At 36.1% G+C, this 12,786-nt stretch overlaps 1 protein-coding gene across 7 annotated transcripts in view; it reads right to left on the bottom strand.

The window, feature by feature from the left end:
• NPNT (nephronectin) overlaps positions 1-12,786 on the bottom strand; it is a 77,379-nt gene that overhangs the window by 18,250 nt on the left and 46,343 nt on the right. For all 7 annotated transcript variants that reach the window (XM_033106102.1, XM_033106098.1, XM_033106097.1 and 4 more), the window contains one exon: positions 11,284-11,685. In XM_033106102.1, coding sequence (XP_032961993.1) covers positions 11,284-11,685 — 402 coding nt within the window. The remainder of the gene's footprint in view (positions 1-11,283; positions 11,686-12,786) is intronic.

Raw genomic sequence — 12,786 nt, 5'->3', positions numbered from 1 at the left:
GTAGTTGCAGAAGTCAAATGTGACTTGTATTCATCTTTTGTTATCGCTATATTGAGTATTGCAATTTTAATAGTTTTTCCTTTCTTAAAATGTGTATATATATATATTTGGCATTCTCTGTATATTATAGTATATCCTATAATCTTTATTCAGCCACACCTGTCTTCTTCACTTTCTTGGAGCCATGTGCTACATACTATATATTAGGTGTAATTGCTACATTTTAAACGTTCCACATTTGGCTACATCTGTCTCCATTGAGGACACAGTTCTGCAGGGCTGGAGCTGTCATTATGGCTCTCAGAGCCCTGCTATTTAAAGTGTGGTCGGCAGTTCAGCAGTATGACCTGAGAGCTTGTTAGAAATGCAGAATCACAGGTCCTACCCCACTCACTGAATGGGAGTTTTCAGTTTTACAAGATCCCATGTTTCTTGTACACACAGTGAAGTCTGAGCAATATTTCCCTAGACAGTCTGATGTAACAAATGTGCTGGAGGGATTAGGAATCTGCATTTTAAATAAGCATCCTGAGTCGCTGTGGTTCAAACAGACTCTGACAACACTGAAAAAAAAATCTGCTTCCTGGTCCAAATGATACTATATTCCTTGTAGTAACCTGAGTTTTCCAGCTACAACTGGACACACTTGACACACTCAATTGTAAAGAAAATTGTGCAAGGTTAAAAGTAGAAGTTTTTACTGAATTTTTAAAAGCCAGTGTGTTCTAAAAATATGAACATGATTAAAAATTAGAATCTACTCGGGTAGTTTTTCAAAACACACAGCTCACTCTTGCTGGAGAGAGTTTGGAGAGGGGCTAGTAACACTGGCCCCTCTCCTAAGGAATTACTGCTATAACTGAATTACTGTGACAATTGACAGTGGGGATGGAGAGATGTTTTTAAAAACACACAGCATGAGGATGACAAAAAGACAATGAAAATCATCCAAAATATCATAAAACTGGATAGATCCATGGTTACTGTTTCGGTTTATTCCAGACTTTTATATTCATCCAGACATATGTAGACATGTATTTTATACCTAATGGCTCGAATAGTAGATATAGTTTTGTATATTTTTTTTCACTTAACATTTTTATAACATGGGTATTTTCCCATGTCATTAAATATTTTTCAAAAACCATTATAATATTTGCATAATAGTTCATTGGCTTGCTAGACTAGGATGCATTTTCCCTGTCTTCCTTTACTTCAGATTCTGCACAAAGTGTTTAGATCCTATCTGCTCTGGGACCAGATGTTTATCTTTGGTTCTTGGTCACCGACTTTTGAACAATCCCCTGCAGCATAGTTCAGGTATCCAGACAAGTGTCCCAGAAATTAAATCTGTTTTTCTTGCTCTATGTCTTCTCAACAGCTTCTGCCCTCCCAATTCTACCCTTCCACCAGGCTCTCCCAGAGTCCAAGACCAACCCATTGGTCTCAGAAACCATGCAAATGAGAGCTAATGGGAGAGGGCTATTTGGATAGTGGTCTCTACATTTCTTAGTTCAGCTCAGCCTGACCTGAAGTTGGCTATAAACTCTAATTCCAACAGTTAAATAATCCCAAGCTAAATCCATTTGGGAAATAATGCATATCATAAGCCTCTCTGAGAGATTCACAATGACCATTGGCATATGAAGAAGCCATACAGTTAACAAACCTAAATAAGTTGACTAAACCTAGGATCTGTCAGTTTTATTTGACCCCAGAAGTTTTCTCGCCATACACTTGCATAATATCCCAGAGAACTGGGATATCAGCAAACACTTTCAGAAGCATTGGTCTGTCCCATTAATGAAAGAACAAAAATTTCATGCTATCCAGGAACTTGAGTGTTGCTCAAACAGGCCCATAGGGTTAGCCCTGCAAATACATCTGATTATAATTCTATTTAATCTAAAAATTCAATTCTGTTCAATCTAAAAATGTAGGGTCCCTCAAGTTGAAATTATGCTTAATATTTTATAGCATACATAAAGGGTTATTTTCTTAATCACACATATTATTTAAATGCTACCCATCACAGTCATTCCTATAAAACACAGTAATCTTTTGTATTTCATAGTAATTAATAATTTACAAACACTTTTACTTGCATTATGTCTGATCCTGGAAACCAGTGTATGAGAATGGAAGACTATGGGTATTACCGCCATTTCACAGATGAGAAAATTGAGCTGGAAAGATAGTAATTTATCCAAAGTCATGTAACTGGTAACAAAGTTGAGAATCAAAACTGGAACTTCTGATTCAATGTGTTCTATCCTTAGCAGTCATTGAAAACCTCTCAGTTTCATATGCCTCAACCTTATTTTCATATTCCCTTTCAATGCCTTTCACTATTTTTCAACATCATTCTTAAAATTTAGAAGTAGAGTTAGAGTTTCCTAGAGAATGTTTCTTTTTCAATGGCTATATTAAATTGTATCAGGATAGAGGAAGACCATCAGCTGAAATAACTGATCATTTGAGGAGGGACTATCAAATCAACAAGTTTAGCTAGTTCAAGCATATGAAGGAATACTTAGATTGAAGAAAATTGAATCCAATATAGAATTCCATTTCATTCAACTTAACAAATATTTTTGAGTGCCTACTATGTACCAGGCCCTGAATGACTGTTTGAGGGGAAACACCTGGGGGTTAAATGGCTGTCCACAAATCTGTACTATAGCAGACTTGGAAACAGAGAGAAATAATTTAGAATAGAAAATCAGGTTTAAAAAGATTCCCCTTGCGATTAATATTGGGTCAGATCTATTATTATCTTTGGGCCACAGAGTTTGGGACAGATTTGAAAACAAAGGATGTTTAAAGGCAAGCCAAAAAGATTGCTAAGTGGATTTAAAAACAGTATTTCTAAGGAAAGATTTATGAGAAAGATCTATGAAACAGAAATTACCAAACCCCAAGATTAAACAGGTGAGTTATTTCCTGAGAATTTTCCTTGAATACCTGGAGTGTGGGGTCTAGTGACAAGGACCAGCTGTGTACCTGACTGTACTGAAGGGGTAAATTGTAATTTCATGAATTTGAATTAAATATAAGAAAGAAAAAAAAATCAAACAATCTTGGATGGGTTATTGGAAGGGACTTTAGTCACCATTAGAGATTCTGTATATAATTGGGATAATATTTTTTAAAAAAACCTCATAAGCATTTCACACTTGGGTAATTCACTGATGTTGTTTAAAGTTTTTAGGTCCCAAATTAAAATGCAAAAAACTATTATAACTATCCTATCTGGACTGCTTATTTGAAGTTTAAATAACATTTTGGCTGTTTTGAATCTCTTTCTTTTGCAGGAATAGTAACAGAACAAAAACTCCAGCTTCAACAGTATTTTGTTTATACCTATAAGAAATGTTGTTTAAGAAATGTTGTTTCTTAAATATTTCCTACATTAAAAAATTTGTGGGAGGATTTCCTGTCAAAATGGTGGAGTAGGTAAATGCTGTGCTTGCATCCTCTTACACCACATCAAAATTATAACTACAGAATCATCACTGAGAATCGCCTGATATCTAGCTGAACAGAAGCCCTACAGCTAACGACATACAGAAGCAGCCACCTTGAGACTGATAGGAGGAGCACAGACACAGAACGGGCTGGTCCCACACCCAAGTGAAACCATTAAAAGAGGGTTATCTCAGCTGCAGAGGTCCCCCACCCCCCTGAAGGAGCAAGGGGTCCAAGACCCATACCAGGCTCCCCAGCTCAGGATTTCAGTGCCGGAGAGAAAAATCTCCATAACTTCTGGTTGTGAAAACCAGCAGAGATTGTGGCTGAGTGAGATAGAGGGTGGCTGGAGTCCCAGGCATCCCTATTAAAGGGCCCATGCATGGACTTACTTCTTGATGGATTCACTTGCTGTGACCTCCAGTGCTGGGGCAGCAGCTTGAAAAGCACCAGGGAAATATGGAAAGAAACTTTCTAGAAACTGAATTGTCTGGCCTCAGGCGAGGGCTAGAGTGGCAGCCTTCTCCTGGTTGGGGGAGCTGGCGGAAGCCACTGTTTCTTTGTTGAGCCCTTCCCAATGTGAGACACATGCAGTCACCATATCTAAGTCTCCATCAATCTAGGTAAATCGTTCATTCACCACCCCCCGACCTAGTGATTCTGAGACCCCTCCCACCCAACTTTTGGGCACACTGAAGTAGCTTCCAGTGGCTTTTCCGAACAAAGGCCTGCCCTGGCTCATGCTGCAGAATTTCCTAAAATCACTCAAAGGTTCAGAAAACCCAAATAAGCAGTACCTGTCTTCAGCCTGTCCCCTACCTCTGGGCCGCCCAAAGTCCAGCAAGAGATACAGCTAGTTTTTGTTTCGTGGCTTGGCTTCTCGAGGAACCTCTAAGCACAGCACAGGCTGTTGCCCTCTGTGAATTGTTCATTCATTCCAGGTGGTCCCTGGCTGGGTGTAAGCTGTGGCTGAACTTGGCCTACAGTGGGTCCCCTCCAGGAGGCTTCAGGGCTGGCACATCCAGTGGCCAGGTCCAAGCATGACATACCCAAAGGGCAGACTGGGTAGGCACCAGAGCACTGCTAAGGCAAATCCTGCTATGTAGGGTCATCCCCTGCACAAAAGCTCCTCCACTATAATCACAGCCTGTCCTCATAACCAACCAGCCTGAGGATTAATCCCTCCTACTGATGTGCAAACAGCAACCAAAGCTCAACTACAACAGGAGCGCATACACAACCCACACAAGGGACATACCTGGAGTACTCAGCTCAGGTGACCAAAAGGACAATGCAACTTAGCCCCACAGGACACCTACTACATAAGGCCACTTTATTAAGACAGCAAGATATAGCAGCCATACCTAATACTTAAAAACAAACACAGGGAGGCAGCCAAAATGGGGAGACAAAAGAAACATGTCCCAAATAAAAGAACAAAACAAAGCTATAGGAAAAGAACTAAACAAAATAGAGTCAAGCAATCTATCAGATGCAGAGTTCAAAACTCTGTATAAGGCATCTTCATGATCTCAAGGAGAACTTCAACAAAGATGGAGACAAGAAAAGAACCAGTCAGAAATAAAGAATGTAGTAACTGAAATGAATAATACATCAGAGGGAATCAACAGATTAGTTGAAGCAGAGGACCGAATCAGTGTTTTAGAAAATAAGGTAGCAGAAAACACAAAAACAGAACAGCAAACAGAAAAAAACACGAGAAGAGTTTAAGGGGCCACTGAGACAACATCAAGAGTACCAACATTCACATCATAGGGGTACCAGAAGGAGAAGAGAGAGAGCAAGGAATTGAAAACCTATTGGAAGAAATAATGATGGAAAACTTCCCTAACCTGGTGAAGTAAATAGATATATAAGCCCAGGAAATGCTGGAGACCCAAACAAGATGAACCCAAAGAGGCCACACCAAAACATATCATAATTAAAATGCCAAAGGTTAAAGGCTAAGAAAGAATCTGAAAAGCAGCAGGAGAAAAGCAGTTAGTTACCTACAGGGGAGCTCCCATAAGACTGTCAGCTGATTTCTCAATAGAAATTTTGCAGGCCAGAAGGGATTGGCAGAAAACATTCAAAGTGGTGAAAAGCAAGGACCTACAACTAAGACTACTCTACCCAGCAAAGCTGTCGTTTAGAATGGAAGCACAGATAAAGAACTTCCCAGACAAGAATAAGCTAAAGGAGTTCATCCCCACTAAACTAATATTATAAGGAATCTTAGAGGGACTTCTTTAAGACAGAAAAGAAAAAGATAAAAAATGTGAATGATACAAGGGCAATAACTACATATCAACAATTACTTTCAATGTAAATGGATTATTAAGTGCTCCAATAAGAAGATAGGGTGGCTTAATGTATTAAAAAACAACACCATCAAAAAACAAAACAAAAACAAAACAAAACAAAACAAAAAACAACGAGACCCTTACATAAGCTGTCTACAAGAGACTCACTTCAGTTTGAAAGGCACACACAAACTGAAAGTAAAGGGATGGGAAAAAGGTATTTCATGAAAATGGAAACAAAAAAACAAAGAGAAGAGGTGGGTTAGCAATACTTATATCAGACAAAATAGACTTCAAAACAAAGGCTATAACAAGAGACAAAGGACCCAGTAATTTCACTTCTGAGTATTTATCCTAAGAAACCCAAAACACTACTTCAAGGGGAAGTATGCATTCATATGTTCATTGCAGCACTGTTTACAATTGCCAAGATGTGGAGGCAGCCATTCTGCCAATGGAAGAATGGATAAAGAGGAAGTGGTACATATATACAATGGAATATTGCTCAGCCATGGGAGGGAATGGGTTCTTCCCATCTGCAGAGGCATGGATGGACCTGGAGGGTATTGTGCTGAATGGAGTATGTCAGACAGAGAAAAACAGATGCAATGTGATTTTGCTTATATGTGGAATCTAAAGACCAAAACAAACAAATAAAAAAACCTCATAGATAGAGAACATTTTGATGGTTGCCAGATGGGACGGGGATTGGGGGTGTTGGTGAAAGAAGGGGAAGGAATAAAGAAGTACAAATTGTTTGTTATGAAGTAGTCCTGGGGATGTAGGATATAGCATAAGAGATACAGTCAATAATATTGTAATGACTGTATGGTGTCAGATGGGTACTAGATTTATTGGGGTGATAGATGGGAGGGTTGGTGGCGGACAGGGTGAAAAAGGTGAAGGGATTAAGAAGTGCAAACTGGTAGTTACAGAACAATCATGGTGAAGTAAAGTAAAACATACGGAATATAGTCAATAATATGTATAATGCCAGGTGGGTACTCGACTAGTCAGGGGGATCACTTCTTAAATTATAAAAATGAGTAACCACTATGCTATACATCTGAAATTAAAATAATATGACAACTGTAATTGAAAATTTTTAAAAAGGGAGAAGAAGGTGAAGGGGAATAAGAGGTTCAAAATTCCAGGTATAAAACAAGTAAGTCTTGGGGATATCATATACAGCATAGGGAATATAGTCAATAATGTGATAGCGTGGTACGGTGTCAGATGGTTGCTGGACTTATCACGGTGATCACTTCTTTAGGGATATAAATGTTCAGTGACTATTGTGTATACCTAAAAACAACATAATATTGTATATTAGCTATATTTTAATAAAAATCTTTAAAAATATTTATATAGGAGGAAAAACACAGAATTTAAAAATATATAGTTTTAAATAGCAAACAAATAACCTATCAAAATAGTCATTGTGATATAAAGCATAGCATAAGCATATAGTCAATAATATTGTAATAACTATGTACGGTGTCAAATGGGTACTAGATTTATCAGGGTGATCACTTTGTAAGTTATATAAATGTCTAATCACTGAGTTGTACACTTGAAACTAACATAATATTATACGTCAACTGTAATTGAAAAATAAAAAAAATATATTTTAAAAAAAGAAATGAGAGGGGAATTTAATTTGGGGGTGGAGTGTCAAAAGGCAGCAATGCTATCTGTGGCATGCAACAGCCTTGGAATAGGATCAAGGTCATTCTTTCCCAGGGCAGGTCTTAAGATCACACTCTTTTAGAATGAGTGCTCTCAAACGTCATTGGAACTCCATGTTTCCCCAATTTTATCCTCCTAAATTCTGTTGGCAAACTTCAATGTTATTTTTAACTCATATGAGTGTTGGTATCGAGAGGAATAATGGGAAGAAATGGAGACCTTTATAAAAGAGAAAACATGAAAAGACTTGGAAAGATGTTGATATCTATGTTCGAATGACTTTTATATTAAATAGCCAAGTTTTTATAACCATACCTTAAAGCAACAGAATAATATAATACTATATTTCCTTAAGCACTCATGAATAAAATTCTATTGTATGATCACAACAAGGTGAATTAAAAAAATAGAGTAAGAAAGAGAGAGACCGCAGACAGAGGGAGACAGAAGGAGGAGAGAGAACAAGAAAAGGAGAGAGGATAGAAATGACAAAAATATGCTTTTCAAAAAATAAGATATGCACATATAAAATATATTATTAGAACTACCATCTAATTCCTATAAAAAATATATTTATTGCCCAAAACATACACAATTACAACTACATCAGAATTAGAGAATCTCAATCTCTTTTTAAATGGACAATGCTCTAGAAGAAAAAATTTAATCGAGTCACACATATGCAAAAAATAAGCTTTTCCTCTTTTATAAAAAAAAAATCATAAACATCAGTGTTTTTCTTCACCTGGTAAAAAAGTTACAGAAGTGTTCAATATAAAATAAGCAAAGTTTAGTTCCATCATGGGGCATTGAGAAAAGGAAAACAAAAAACTAGTAATATCAAAAGGAGAGGAGAGAGGAGTGAATGCAAAGGAGGCTAAGAATAAGCAAAGTGAAACATGACAAATGGAAAACTACAGGGAACAGAGAAGAGTTGTAAAACGGCAAATTTCCATCTGGTAATAAGGAACAAACTCTTCCTCCTTCAAAACTTGCTTCTTTAACTATAGCCTCTATCTCCACCTCTACCCAATCACCTATGAAAAATCTGGGAGTCTTTATCTAGCTCCAGTCCGGATCTAACCACCAGTTTACAGAAAATACAAGGGGTAGCTATCTAGTTGTTCTCATCAGTCCCTGTCTGAAACCTCCAGTTTATTAGCAGTTTATTGCCAGTTTATTGCATATGCTATGCTGCTGCCTCCCTTTGTGCTTCTATGGTAGTCTGTTAACTATAATAGACTCCTTTTCTCATCCTCTTTGCCCCATTTCACTCAGAAATTTCCTCCACTCCAAATACTCCCTGCCCCAAAACTGCGTAGGTACATCTTCTCTCTACTCCCATGATGTCCTAAAGCACAGTTATCTTTTGGGTTACTTACTGTCTTTTCCACCAGATTGTAACCTTTTCTGTTTTATCTTTGCAAGCCAATACCTAATACAGGGCCTGACATTCTAAAACACACTAAAAAATGTTTATTGATTGAATGAATGAATAAATTAAAAGCTAAATGGCATGTGATATAGAAAGTTCCCAATCTCTCAGAGTTTTCAAGTAGATCTGCATATGTTAGGAGCATTCTCATACTGACTGGATAGAGCTGTGATCTACTATATGACTTTGTGATATTCCTTCCATTTCTACACACATTCTTATTTGCTCAATTGACTGACTTTTATTCACGTCTTTGTAATACTTAACAATATGGATATATGACTTATACTTTGTACAGCTAATTCTTTTTATGAGTTTGATTCTTATTCAATGCATGACCTGTGGTTGAAATGTCATCATAAAGAGCTTATAAAAATGTACTAACACAAAAGACCCCAAATAGCCAAAGCAATCCTGAGAAAGAACAAGGTGGTAGTCATCACACTTCCTCATTTCAAGCTATACTATAAAGCTACAGTAATCAAAACAGTATGGTATTGGTATAAACACAGACACATAGACCAGTGGAACAGAATCGAGAGCCCAGAAATAAACCCAATCATATATGGTCAACTAATACGACAAGGGAGCCAAGAATACTCAATGGAGTAAATTGGAAAATTGGATATTCATGCAAAAGAATGAAACCAAACCCCTATCTTACACCATTCACAAAAAATACCCCGAAATAGATTAAACTCTTGGACATAAGACCTGAAGTCATAAAACTCCCAAAAGAGCATAGGTAAAAAGGTTCTTGACATTTTTACCTATGTCAAGGGTCTTGGCAATGATATTTTGGAGATGACACCTAAAGCAAAAGCAACAAAATCAAAAATAAACAAGTGGACTACATCAAACAAAAAGCTTTTAAACAACAAAAGAAACAATCAACAAAATGAAAAGACAACTTATGAAATAGTTACTATCTAAAATACACAGGAAACTCATGCAACTCAACAGGAAAAAAAAAATAATAATCCAACTAAAAAATGGGCAAAGGACCTGAATCGACAGTTGTCCAAAGAAGATATATGGATGGCCAACATGTGCATGAAAACATTGTGAATTATTAGGGAAATGCAAATCAAAACCACAATGAGATGTCATCTCACACCTAGCATCAAAAAAAATAAGAGATAACAGATGTGGAGAAAAGAGAACCTTCATGCACTGTTGGTGGGACTGTCAATTGGTATAACCATGATGCAAAACAGTACGGAGATTCCTTAAAGACATTAAAAATAGAACTATCATAATGATCCAAGAGTCCTACTTCTGGAAATACATCCAAAGGAAATGAAAACACTATGTCGAACAGATATCTCCACCCCCATATTCATAGCAGTATTATTCACAATAGCCATAACATGGAAACAACCTAAGTGTCCACTGACGGATGAATAAAGAAAATGTTATATATATATATACACACACATATATATATGTGTGTGTGTGTGTGTGTGTATATATACACACATGTATATATACATGTATATATATATATGTGTATACACATATATATGTATAACACACACACACACAAAATGGAATATTTTTCAGCTATAAAAAGAAATTTCTGCCATTTGCAAGAATATGAATGAACCTCGAGAGCATTATGTTAAGTGAAATAAGTCAGATAAGTCAGAAAAAGACAAATACTATATGATCTCACTTATATGTAAAATTAAAAAAAAAAAGAACTCAGAGAAAGAGAGAGCAGATTTTTTTTGTGAGATTTGTGGTTACCAGAGGTGCAGGGGTACAGCACTAGGAATAGAGCCAGTGGAAATGTAATGGCTGTGTGCGATATCAGAGGTGTAGTAGATGGGGGGAGGTGGGTTTTCACTGTGTGAGGGATATAAATGATAAATGTCTATTACATTGTTTTATACACCTGAAACTAATAAAAATAAATAAATAAATAAATAAATAAATAAATAAATAAATAAATAAATAAAATGAAGCAAAAAAATAAAATAAAATAAAGAGGTATAGGGGTGGGGCTGCAGAAAGGAGGAATTAGATAAAGGTGGTCAAAAGAAAGGTGGTCAAAAAGGTACAAATTTCCAGTTATAAGATAAATACTAGGAATGTAATGTACAACATGATGACTATAGTTAATATTGATGCATGGTATATAGGAAAGTCGTTAAAAGAGTAAATCCTAAGAGTTCTCATCATAAGGAAAATCTTTTTCTTTTTTTGTATCTATATGAGATGATGGATGTTAACAAAACTTGTTGTGGTAATCATTTCGCAATATATGTAAGTCAAACCATTATGCTGTACACCTTAAACTTAACACAGTGCTGTATACCAATTATACTATACCTCAAGAAAACTAGAAAAAACTCAGAAAAATGTGCTAACATTTATATGACTTACTGAACACATCTCCTCTGGGTTTCTGAGGATCTGTCTGTATCCTGTTGTCAACTGTAATCCGTCTTGGAGATGTGGTAGCAGCTGGTGCTACAGTCGTCAGTCTGATGGTTGGTCTTTCTGGGGTTGGTGATGGTGGAGGTGTTCTGAGTTCTGTGGGTGGGGGTGGGGGTGGGGGTGGGCGTGGGGTAGCCCATGTTGTTGGCTTTGGTGTAGGTCTTGCTGTTGGCTTAGAAGTGGGCCTGTTGGTAATGACAGGAGGAATATATGGTGTCTTCAGGGGCCACCTAGTACTTCCGACATCAGGAATCCAATTACTGTGTCCTCCATCACCTTTTAAAATGGTACCATTTCCCTGTGGTACATGAATTGGACCAGAAGGTTCAATCATGACTTTTGGAATATCTAAAGAGCCAAAATATTTAAATTAGTGTGTAACCATCTCTTCCTAGAAAGTAAAACATCAAATAATAAAAAACAAACACATCAAAATATGTGCAAACTAGGCTTACTTTTCACATTTAGAATGTTCCCCTACTGTAACTCATGCTGGTTTCCAAATAACAAATACATATGTGTATATACATATAGATACAGATATATAGATATAGATATATGATACATATTTATCCTGTGAATGGAAGCAAAAATTATATTGGTGTTTCTGTAATAAGTATATATTACTTCAAACACAAAAAAAGTTATAAGTATTTGTAAAGTGGAAACAGCAATCAATGAGATTTTTTTCATGCAATTATTTTTAAAATGCAATGATTTTTAAATTTTTTTAAATGTGAAAAAAATAGAGAATCTATGTTAAGTGTCCCTATGATACATATATTATAAAATCATCTTTAGAATTGTCTAAAGACTAATACGTTTCTTTTCCATACTTTATATAAATTTGACTCATGCATAAACATTTTCCTCAAGTGTTCTACCTATTGTTTTATAGTTAGTTTTCCTTCCCCCTTATTAATTTACACAATAGTTTTTAAAATAAATTTTCAGTGGTCACCAAGACTATCTGTGGAATCTTTTCCCTTGACTATTTTCACCATGAGAAATTAATATTTAATCCAGTACAATATACTGCTGGGGGGAGTATGACTACATGACCCTTCAAAAATCCTTTAATCCCCTTGATTTTATGCTCCATGATTTTCAGTAAATATTTCACTCCAAAAATTTAAAAAATTATCTATTATTACATGAAATGCATGCTAAATTATGGCCCTTGGTTTGTGAAAATTTCATCTTAGAGGGTATTTTTTTCATTTTTATGTAGTAATACAGTCATATGCCAAACAGAAAAAAATTCAAAAAGCAAAACAATCCTAAATGTAGAGAAAAATAGATAAATATGGGAATGATTTTTTTAGTAGTAGAATTAGGAGGCATAAAACAGAAGAACAAAAAACGTATGATATAGTCAGATTATCCCACCATCATAAAACTAATGCTAATGACAAACAAAATTTATTTCTGATTTTTAAGAAAATTAAA

Source organism: Rhinolophus ferrumequinum, chromosome 5, assembly GCF_004115265.2.
Source record: "Rhinolophus ferrumequinum isolate MPI-CBG mRhiFer1 chromosome 5, mRhiFer1_v1.p, whole genome shotgun sequence".
NCBI lineage: Eukaryota > Metazoa > Chordata > Mammalia > Chiroptera > Rhinolophidae > Rhinolophus > Rhinolophus ferrumequinum.
The sequence above is the reverse complement of the archived record's forward strand: the minus strand, read 5'-3'. Positions and strand labels throughout refer to the sequence as shown.